The sequence below is a fragment of the Apis mellifera genome, linkage group LG2 (genome assembly GCF_003254395.2).
Source record: "Apis mellifera strain DH4 linkage group LG2, Amel_HAv3.1, whole genome shotgun sequence".
Taxonomy (NCBI): domain Eukaryota; kingdom Metazoa; phylum Arthropoda; class Insecta; order Hymenoptera; family Apidae; genus Apis; species Apis mellifera.
Genome location: NC_037639.1, coordinates 9,687,340 through 9,699,495, shown reverse-complemented (window position 1 = coordinate 9,699,495; position 12,156 = coordinate 9,687,340). Strand labels below are relative to the sequence as shown.

The following is a 12,156-nucleotide window of genomic DNA, read 5'->3' as shown; positions in this document are numbered from 1 at the left end:
TTAAAACAAATCTAATCTTTTATTGTTGAAAAGAAAAATTTAATTAATAAAATATTTGTGTAGTTTGATTACAATATTCCAAACAAATTTTATTTTAATGAAAATTTGAATATATAAATGTAAAAAAGACTGATTTATAATTATGTCTCATATCAATATCTAATATTATTTTTACATTATATTAATATACAATATTATATATGTATATTTATTGAATTAATACAAGATTGTAAAAATAAATTAAATAATAAATTATATAAAAATATTATATATTTATTACAATTACAAACATATTATTTTTTAAATATTAAATTTGTTATTATTTAAGATATAATCTTTTAAATTTAATATTATATTAAAGCAATTAAATGATTTCAATACATTTTATATACATATGTATATCAAAAAATTTTTGTTTTACATATATCAATTACACAGGATTCGTTTCATTATTCTATTGCTTTTTTTATGAGTTTTAAAATATGAGTTTAAGTATTATTTTATTGCATTTTTTCCACTTCGTTTCCTATAAAGATCGATAATTATATTAAGTTATTTAAAAAAATAGAGGAATAATTAAATCATATTAGAGATAATAATTAAAATCATATTACTTTTTTACTTTATTGTACTAACTTTCCAAAATTTTCACTATCTTCAATAGTTTCTGGTAATTCACAGTTCATTGTTTCTGGTAAAAAGAAACATAAAAAAGCACTAAATAATAGTCCACTTCCAAATATTAATGGTGGTAACCAAGATTTAATTTTTCCCTGAAAATATGTAATTCGCAATATAAGATTATTATATTATATACATAAATTATAAATTATAAATATGTAAATACAAATTTAATGTATTAGACGAAAAAATATGACCATTGTAGCGATATATGGTGCAATAATGCTTCCAGTTCTTGCACAAACACTTCCTAGACCAATACCAATATTTCTGATTACAGTTGGAAATACTTCAGTACTATATAGATATACAGTTGGAAAACTAAGTGACATCCCCGCAAGACCTAATATAGTTAAAATTATCGTAAAACGTGAATTTGATATTACAATTAACAAAAGCAAACTTGCAGCAGATAGAAGATTTGCACTTATTAAAATTTTTAAACGTGATACACGTGATATTAGAAATAAAACTAATATAGTTCCAGGTATTTCAATAGCAGCTGAAAATAATATATTAAATTTTAAATACATATTCTCTCTTTTTTAAATAAAAATGCATATTATATAAATTTACCTGATACAGCAACATTTATAAAAATATTACCATCAATATAACCCATATATTGTGCTAATCCAAAGAAACAACTACCACACATAAACCAATTAATACATATAAAAATAGTTTTTAATCTTAAATTTGGAGTTCTAAATAAATGTGTAATGTTATATTTTTTATTATTTTGTTTATGGCAAATTCCTATATTACATTCATATGTTTCAATTGCTGTTTTAACATTCTCTATTGGTATTTTATTTCTACCAGCTGCTTTAATTAAAATTTGTTCTGCTTTTGATAACTTGCCAACAGCAAATAACCATCTTGGTGATTCAGGTATAATCCTATAAGGAAAAAAAATCTGTCTAAAATTTATTTCAATAGTTTGATTAAAAATAAATAAAAAAATTTAAAAAATTTATATCTTAATTTGACCATATAATATAAATGATACCACATACCAATAATATGATAATAAAAAAAGTGATGGTATAGAAACTGCCATTTGAAAACCATCCCATGTACGTGTTAAATATGAAATTAAAGGATTCATTAAATGACCCAATAAAAATGGTACATGAAAGAGAACTGACATAATGGAACGCCATTCTATTCCTACAATCTCCATGACTGTAATTTATTAAATAAATTTATATATTATTTTTTATTATTTATTTAATTTATGAATTACTTACGTAAAACAAAACTGACAAGCATAGTACCACCTGTTGCTATAGCAGAAATGAATTTAAATATTACAAATAATTCAAACCATGGGATAAATGCACTTATAAATCCTGTTAATGATTGTAATGCTATAGCAATCATCAAAGGTTTTTTCCTACCTATTCTGAAAATAAAAAATAGAAAAATTTCAATTAATTGATTTTTTTCAATTATCTATATGTATCAAATTTTTTTTTTTTTTGTTCATTTCATTATAATAATATTCAACATACCGATCAGCCATTATACTAAAAACTAAATTACCAATAAGTACTCCAAACATTATACAAGACTGTACAATATTTGTCAATTGTTCTCTATCACAAACTAAATCCCACTATTAAAAATTTATAATATAAGTATAATATAATACATTCATTTGAAATATAACAATGAATTAAATTTACTTGAGTTATAATACTCTCTTTAAATATACGCTTGTCATATTTAAAAGTTGTACATTTTTCCATAGTACCATTTCCTACATCTACATAACATTTCATTATTGTAGATTCATTGGTTTTTGATATTGGTGCAGCACATGAAAAATTAGTCGGAGGTGCAAGAAATATAATAGAAAGTTGATGCCAAGCAACTGGAAATTTTACAAAAGACAATGCCACAGCAATAACAATATGCCATGGGCCCATCACACCCATTGCATTTTGTATTACATCTAATGATGCATGTTCTGAAAAAAATTATTCTTAATTAAATATTTATACATAATAATTATCTTATATATATATATATTAATAATTTAGTAAGAATAATATTAAAAAATATATTAATAAAAATATAATATATTTAATAAATAAAAATAAAAATTAAATAAAAATAATTAAATTGAATATACTTTCATTTATAATTTATTTAAATTTCATTTATAATTATTTTTATAATTAATTCATTTATAATTAAATTATAATTTATTTAATTTCATTTATAATTATAATATATATAATATAATTTATAATCATTTATAATTATAATTAGCACCAATGATTACTTTATTATCGACAGATGGAAAAGATTTTTATATTATTAGTATTGTTTTTTTATTTTTAGTTTAAAAAAAAATGTATGAAATTTTTTTTTTATTAAAAAATATAATTTGTATTATGAAATTATATTGATAATATTAGTGAAAAATTAATATTATCTAATATGATAATATAAATATATATATATATAATACGAAAATGATATATATATTATAAACTTATAAAATTATTCCATTTATCAATATTATTAAATAATGTTAATCAATGAATAAATATTATATTTCATAACTAAATAATTACATACAATTTTCAAGTAAATGATATTTTTTTATGATATATATATTACTCAAATTACCGTAATGTAATCATAGAATCTTAAAAAAATTTATATGAATTAATAAAATATTTAGAAAGAAAAAAATATATATATATATATTAAATAAATATACATATGTATTTTTTATATTGTATTATTATTATTAAATTATTATAAGTAATTTTAAATAATATTAAACAATTACTTAGAATTATAAAAAAAATATATTGCATTTATACTCTAATAATATATTATACTCTAATAAATATATATATATATAATTTATTAATTATCTTGATCAATTTAAAAATTTAGAAAATTAATAGATTAATAGATCATAAATAAATCATTTATAATTACAGAATTTTATAATTTTAATATATATATATATATATATTTTTCTAAAACTGTATAAATTATTAAATGTATAATTTTCTATAAAATGAAAAATTATTAAACATATAAAAACATCATCAACTTTATTAAATTTAAAAATATAATATAAGAATCGAAAATTTAATGTGTCAAAATAAAAAAATTTTTTAATTTATATGCAACACTAAAATTTTATTCTTAATTTATTATATTTTATAAAATGAAGAATATATATTTTAATTTATATATATAAAGAAATAAATTACATTATAAATGTTATTTGTTTTTTAATTTGTTTAAAATTTTAATTTATTATAAAAATAATTATTTTTTAATTAATTTACCAAAATTTAAAATAAATGTATTAAAAAATATTATTTTAATTTTAAAACATATTTAATTGTAATTTATTATCGTTTATTATATCGATATTAATTTATTATTTAAATTATTACTTTGACAAAAGTTTAAATAAAATACGCACTTTGCGAAAATAAGTAATTATTTAATATATATATGTATGTATATAATAAAAATAATATATATAAAAATTTTATTTTAAATATTTTAACTGATTTTTTTAATTTTTTAGATTTAGCATATATAATAAATTTCAATTGTTTTCGCGTTCTTTTGATGATGCAATTAAAGATGCGCGAATTGTACCACAAATTGAATGTATATTTAGATTGAGTCGTATTTGAAATACTAACATGAATAAATGTAGAACGATGCCAGATATAATATATTGACTTACCTTTCATCGCTTTTTCAAGCATTATACTTAAAAACTTTTGTTGAAAAATTTTATTTCCGTCTATGAAATTTCTAATGCTGCGCGTGCACGAATGTTTGAAAGTCTCAACTTCTGTTGAAAGACTTGAACAAACTGAAAAAGATCTCCAATACTATTCTTTATCTGCTTTATCGATGTAGATCACAAATAAAATCTTGTTTGTAATATAATTAAGAAATACCTACCTTATCGATATTTGATCATTTATTTTTATTCAATATATAATTTTATTATATTCAATATATAATGCGATAACATTTCGTTAATTATTTACAATTCACAAGCTTATTTGCATCTTTCTATCTATTATCATTAAACAATTTAGAAGAGAATATTTATATATATATATATATTATCACAAAATAAATAATTAAATATACATTTATAAATAGATTTAGTTCCAAAAATTAATAAAAATAACAAAGTTTGTAAAGCATAAATTAACAAATTAATAAATAAATTTATAATAAGACAGGATATTTTAATTTTTATTAATATAATAATAATTTTAATATAATAATAAAAAATAATTAATAATATAAACTATTAAAAAATATTAATTACATAAATTACAAAACAGTAAAATCTTAATAGGTTGGAAAATATATTTAAATATCAAAATTCGTATTATTAATAAATTAAGTAATCAATTACATATACAATGAAATAAAAAATTCATCACTCATTTCTATCATGTATTGATTGCATTGATGAACAAGTTTCCTTAAAATTCTTTGCTATCATCAAAGCTTTATTATATTTTTAAAATATAAATAAATATTTATTTTTCAAATGCAAATGAGCTAAGTATTTTACTTGAAGTTCGTTTTGATTTATTGTTTTCTTCACTTTCAGGACTTAATTTTCTTTTTTTTGATTCTAAAGATGTCAAAATATTATTATTTTGTGAACTTTCATTTTTTTCTTTGTATTTTGCTAATGCATATTTTGTCAAATCTGCAGGACTTAAATCAGGAAATTCTTCCTGTAAATTTTTTTTGTTTTTAGCATACCAACTAATAAATGTTTCTTTTTTTACTACATCTTTTATTTCTTTTGTCTTCAACTTTGAAGAAACTGATGATAAAGTTAACTTTTGTATCTTTTGTGGGGCTATATCTAAACCAGCTAATCCTATTTAAATATAATTAAAAATAGAATTCAATTATTATAAATACAATTGAAATAGAGAGAAATTTTTTCCTTTTTTTATTCTAATAATAATAGTACCTTTTGTTCCTGGAGAATTTCCGCTTTTTAAAAAAGGATTATTTCTTTTTATTGATAATGCTTCAGTCATAGATAATGGTTTAATTTCTATATCTGGTTTTTTTATAATATTTAATGAAAATTCTTCAACATCATTATCTATCAGTGATTCATCATCACTTTTATTAATAGTTTCATTCTTATCTTTATTTTCTATATTCTTCTCCTTTTCTTCTTCCTTTATATCAGCAATTGACTCCAATTTATTAGATAACGCTATTCGATTTATTCTTCGTGCATATTTTATTGCTAATTCTATAACTTTTTCCGAAGCAATTTGTTCACATAATTCTACCGCTCGATATTCCAAATTACTTCGACAAGCAAGCTAATTGAATGAAATGAATGAATAGATATATATAATTAATGTAAATTTAATGAATCAAATATTAAATATACCGCAATAAGAGATAACACTGCTTCATTCTCTTCTAAAGGATTAGTTCCTAATTTCCATAAGTTCAATTCTTTCTCCGTTTTTTCACTTTCAAGTTCACAAAGTGGAAGATATAAAGATACTTCTGTGATTACTGGACGAGGTGTAGTAGGAGGATAATGACTTCCTTTGCATAAAACACAGCGAGCAATACTTTGTAATTCGCTTATTCCAATTATAAAATAATGATCTGCTTTACCTTTAGACTATTTTAAAATTATTAATGCAATATAAAATATTTAATGTTATTAAATATATTTATTACCTGTTCATTCATATCACTAACTACTTTCCATAAAGAAGATTTTTTATTATATACTTTAATAATATCATCGGCATCCATTATTACAGGAGATCCAAGATCAGTAATTCCTAACCACATTAATTCTGATGATGGTGATAATGGAAGACTTAATGTCTTACTATATAAATTTAGTCTTTGGATTTGAATTAATAGTAAATTCATACATTGATCCCCTGATATCCCTATTTAAATATCATTTAAATATCATAAATATCATATTATCAGTAGTTTAATATAAAAATAAAAATAATTACAAAATATAGAATAAATACCTATTCCATTATGATAGGCAAGTACTAAATTATTTTTAAATCCATTCATTGCTACAACAGGACCTGGTAAAGCAACGATTTCACGTTGCGTGCCGCCTACAGTAAAAATTCTTAAATATCTTCTAGATGTTGAAAGAGCTACAAAATTATCACCAGCTGCAATGCAATGTCCTTCTTCACCTTCAGGTAGATCTAAAAACCATTCTTTATTTCCAGAACCCCAACCTATTTTTTAACTGATTATTATTTTAATTATATTAATTTAGAATAAAATTTGTAATAATTATAAATAGATTAACCTTGTAATGCTATTACAACAAGTTTACTACGAATATCATTATTTAATGGACAATTTAATGCAAATGCTTGTGATGATAAAGCAGCTATTGTATGTCTTAAATAGTTATTAATATGCATACTACGATGAATTGTTACATCATGAAATTCTACTTCAATACTAGATTCTTCTCCATCTTCAGAAGTAAAACATTTTACCATTCCTATGTCATTCCATACCTTAAATTAACATTTATTTGAATTAATATTTATAAGATTGATAGATAATATTATATAATAATATTATATCAAAAGAAATTTTACCATAAAACGAGATAATAAATGTACTGGAGATGAACCAGGTTGAAATGGTGATTGTAAATGAATTTCAGGTATAAAAGTATTTGTATCATGTTTAGATTTTTCAGATATATCAGAATGACTTTTTTGATCATCATCACGCTCCACTAATGCTTTAATTTTATTTAGAGATATAACATTTTCTTCATCATCATCTTCTTCTTCTTCTAAGATATTAACATTACTATCTTTGACATCTCCATTTGTTTCTAAACATACTTCATTACTTGTTGTTTTATCAGAAATTATCTAAAAATATAAATATATAAAAATATTTATGAATTTATTAAATAATACATATCTTATATATATATATATATATATATATACCTACAATATCAATACATCCTAATTGACCTAAAGAATCACAAAATGCAATTTCATCCGATTTATCAATATTCCAAGATAATGCAGTAATTTTTGCATTTTGTTGATGTTCAATATAACCAATTAATTCTTTATTTTCTACATTCCAAACAATTATTTCTCCACATATTGAACTAGCTGCTAATAATGTGCCACATTCAGAAAATTTACATATATTAATTTCCTATAATGAAAATAATATTATTGAATATATGTACATTATATATATATATATAAAGAGAGAGAGAAAAAAAACATACAGTTTTTATATTAATACATTTTAAACGAAACAATTCCTTCCAAGAAGATCTTTCAATTATAATTACATCTTTTACATTAGGATATGCAAGGTAACTTCCATTTTTTGGATGAAATGAGGGTACACCATATATTTTAGCTGTAAAAAATGAGTTACATTTCGGTATAACATTAGTCCAAATATTTACAACACATTTTTCTTTAATATTCCATACTCGAATTGAGCCATCTGCGCTTGATGATGCCTATATAAATTAAATATTATAAGTAACATTGTAATATAAAAAAAAGTTAATATTATATATTAAAAAATAAAATATATCTTACTATGAATTCTTCTTTTGGATCCAAAGATAAACCTAATATAGGAGCTTCATGACCTATTAATTCTATATTATCTGATGTATTAATATCAGTTACTTGTATTCTCATATCACTATATAATATGTATTAAATATTAATATAATTATATTAATTAAAAATTATCAAAATATGTATATTTTACATACCATCCTCCTGATACTATAATGTTACTGTTTTTTGTTGTTGCTAATGCTGAAACTGGTGCTGAAAATCTAGTAATTATTCCATCTTTTTCAAGATCTGGATAATTAAGAATTTGAATTGTATTATTATCATTACCAACAAATATTTTCCCATTCTAAAATTATATTAAAATATTTATAAAAAATATTTATTGAAAATTTATAAACATTATTATATAAACATTAATATATAAACAAAAATTTTATAATTAATTTATACTTTTGATATGACTGATATAGCTTGTTCTGAAACACAGCTTGCATTTGGATCATCATCCATTAAATTCAGCCAAGATCGAACATCTCCATCAGATCCACAAGTAATAAGCCCTCTTCTATAAATATATTGTTAATTATTTATTTTTTATAATTATATTTTATTTTCTCATTTAATGCTGTTATAATGTTTTTTAATTATTCTTTTTATATAAAAAAAATTATATTTAAAAATGTCAACAAAAAAATGTAATCTATTATTATATTATTATATCTATATATATATAATATATATATATATAAATGTTTACATCAAAATTATTAGCAAAAATTATTACAAAGAAATATGGAAAAATATTTATATATATTTATGTATATCTTTGCTTACTTTTCACCAGAAAAATAACATACATCGGTATGCCCCTCTGGATGCGCATAACGCATAGGTTTTCTTACTAATGGCATTTTTTAATAAATTAATTAATAATTTTATATGATTAAATATAATATATTAGTTTATTAAGTCTTTCATATAAATATGATCTTTTATACCCGTATTTTGGCGCGCATTTTCGAGTATATATATTGTAGATCCTTAATCAGAAATGTTATAGATATATGCGTTAAATATTTTTCAAACTTCTCCTTCCTCTCCTCTCTCATTCGTCACTCTAATTTTAATTTTTCAATTTTAAATATATATATATAATATTATATAAAATTATAAAATTACTTTTTAATAATCTTTAGCATTTTAATATTTTATAAATCTAGTATACGATGAACCTTTATTTATTATTATAATTTATATTATATATATTAAATATATATATTTACATATACAATAAATTTTCAAAAAATGAAGAATCATATATAAAATATGATAAAATAATGTAAAAATATATGTATATTTTTGAATTATATTTTGAAAAATATATTTTGATGAAAATATTAATGTATCTAGGGAATTTTTTAATATCAATGCATCAGTCTGAAATATATATTGAAATACTGTTTCTATGTTCTGCTCCTATGTTCTGCACGTTTGATAGCAGACGCAGCCTTTTCTAGGGTGGCCTATGTGCAACGAGGAGTTTGTAAATTTCGTCATTATAAAATATAAATTTCTCTATTAGAATGACCATGATTTCAAAGGCTGCAGTGGGTATTGCTGTTGGTATAGCTGGAATATTTGTTGGATATTGCTTTTATTTTGATCAAAAGCGTCGTAGTGATCCTGATTTCAAAAAGAAATTGCGTGAACGTAAGTCTAAACTATACTGTTCTCATATAGCTAATTTTTATGAGCTATGTCTTTTTTATTTTGTTTATGATTTTATATAAAAAACTTATGTAATATTTATTGTTTTAATAACAATTATTAATAAAAAAATAATTATTTTTAAAAATCATATTTTTATTTTTTTATTAAATTTTATAGTAAATCATATTTAAAAATAAATTAATTATTCAATATATAATAAAATTGATATATTGATATTATATATTAGATAATATTATTATTTCATAATTACAGGTAGAAAAGCAAAGAAACAAGCACAGAATGCTACTTCAAAGATTCAAGATTTAAAAGATCATGAAGTTGTACAAAGATTTTTCCTACAAGAGGTTAATATTATATTTTAATTAATATAAAAAATTAATAATTTAGTTGTTATATTCATGGATTATATATATTCACATATATATTCATGGATTAATTATATTATTATATTTAATGAATTTTAAAGGTGCAATTAGGAGAAGAAATGCTTTCATGTGGTGATATAGAAGGAGCAGTTGAACATTTAGGAAATGCGGTTGCAGTATGTGGACAGCCAGCACAATTGTTACAAGTTCTTCAGAAAACACTGCCACCACAAATTTTTCATCTTTTATTACAACGATTACAACCTATTAGTCAGGTATGTAATTAAATATAATTTTTTAATAGGAAAAAATAAAAGATTTTTTTCTCACTTATTGTTACAGAAATTATCAACACAAATTGCAATGGCTGAGGAAGATGTTGAGTAAAGTACTATACAAATTGCGTTGAATAATTCAAAATAAAATTTAACTATTAGTAGAAAATGTATGTTTTTTTTTTTTTTGATGATGTAGACATTTGCATAACTTTAATTTGGTCAAGCTTTTTAATTATATATCTTGGTCTCCTCATCTAAACTTCCATATAATCCTTGGTAATTATATATTATCAATGAAAAACATGATTCACTTATATGCATTTAAATTATAAATGGAAGAAATTTTTGTATTAATTTCTAAATACAATCTATTTAAAAATTTTTATTAGCTATTTTTAAAATTGTGACTGCCATGATATTAAGTTATACTGTGCAAATAAAACATGTTATTTAAAGTGGCAGCAATATATATATGTATAATATATATATAACACAATCTAGAAAGATCTCTAGTCACACAAGATTTTCTTTATATCTCTTTACATGTATGACTACCATAAATTATTCATATTTGTTAAATGTTTCACAATTTTAAGAGAGAGCAGAAATGGAAAAATAATTAAGAAGTAAATTGATCTTGTTCTGGAAACTAATATATTTAAACTTATAGAAGTTTCAAAATAATTTTATGTATTAATTGTTATAATATGTTAAATATTATGCTCCCCTATTAAGGAATTCATGTGAAATGTGATCTTAAATAATACGTTATTTCCTAGAGACATTTATAAATAAATAAAAAAATACTATTGACTATATATTCATAATGAATATATTTTATAGAATTTGCACAAAAAAAATTATGCAAATATGTATTCTATCTTGTGAATATAAAATTAATATCCTTATAATAGATGTATCATTATAAGCATATGTACATGACATTATTTTCAACGGTACTCACTAGCATATTAAACACTTTATAATTATTTTTTGTATAAAAAATGTTCTATTCTTATATTAAACAAGAGGCAATAAGAAAGAATCTGTTTATATCTTAGTATCAAATAAAAACTGTTTTTCTTAAAAAAAACTGTATCATGCAAAGATAAATAAATGTTATTAATAAAAAAAAATTCATAAATCTTTTTCATAAAAATATTTTATATGAATAATATAATAATATAATAAATTTGAATCATCAAAAAAAAGATCATATTAAATATTATAAAAAAAAATATGATAAGAAATTATTAAATATTTTTTAATATTTTTTCTTTGAATGAAATAAAATATAATGTATAGTTTTTTATATCCTTTAATATCCTTATAATTTATAATAACATGTAAAATATATAATGTTTTACAAATATTTATGTATGATTTATAATTTTTTTTTATAAATTACGATCTATTAATAATTATATAACTAATTTTTAATAAATAATTGATCTATTAAGATCTTTATAT

The 12,156-nt window shown here is 20.4% G+C and overlaps 2 protein-coding genes across 2 annotated transcripts; one reads left to right on the top strand and one right to left on the bottom strand.

The window, feature by feature from the left end:
* Window positions 1-252: 252 nt before the first annotated feature.
* On the bottom strand, window positions 253-9,363 carry LOC409871 (WD repeat and HMG-box DNA-binding protein 1). Its single transcript, XM_006565913.2, has 21 exons — window positions 9,147-9,363; window positions 8,763-8,877; window positions 8,507-8,658; window positions 8,325-8,433; window positions 8,000-8,242; window positions 7,708-7,923; window positions 7,338-7,622; window positions 7,037-7,253; window positions 6,738-6,962; window positions 6,427-6,647; window positions 6,125-6,367; window positions 5,687-6,053; window positions 5,306-5,590; window positions 2,373-2,656; window positions 2,199-2,302; window positions 1,935-2,089; window positions 1,701-1,869; window positions 1,258-1,583; window positions 879-1,183; window positions 637-773; window positions 253-526 (listed from the first exon to the last, which is right to left on the bottom strand). The coding sequence occupies exons 1-21, from the start codon at window positions 9,221-9,223 to the stop codon at window positions 496-498; spliced, it is 4,266 nt and encodes a 1,421-aa protein (XP_006565976.1). The 5' UTR covers window positions 9,224-9,363; the 3' UTR covers window positions 253-495.
* A 427-nt stretch (window positions 9,364-9,790) lies between these two features.
* Window positions 9,791-11,153, top strand: LOC413845 (mitochondrial import receptor subunit TOM20 homolog). Its single transcript, XM_006565914.3, has 4 exons — window positions 9,791-10,022; window positions 10,296-10,387; window positions 10,510-10,683; window positions 10,751-11,153. The coding sequence occupies exons 1-4, from the start codon at window positions 9,896-9,898 to the stop codon at window positions 10,793-10,795; spliced, it is 438 nt and encodes a 145-aa protein (XP_006565977.1). The 5' UTR covers window positions 9,791-9,895; the 3' UTR covers window positions 10,796-11,153.
* The last annotated feature ends 1,003 nt before the right edge of the window (window positions 11,154-12,156 follow it).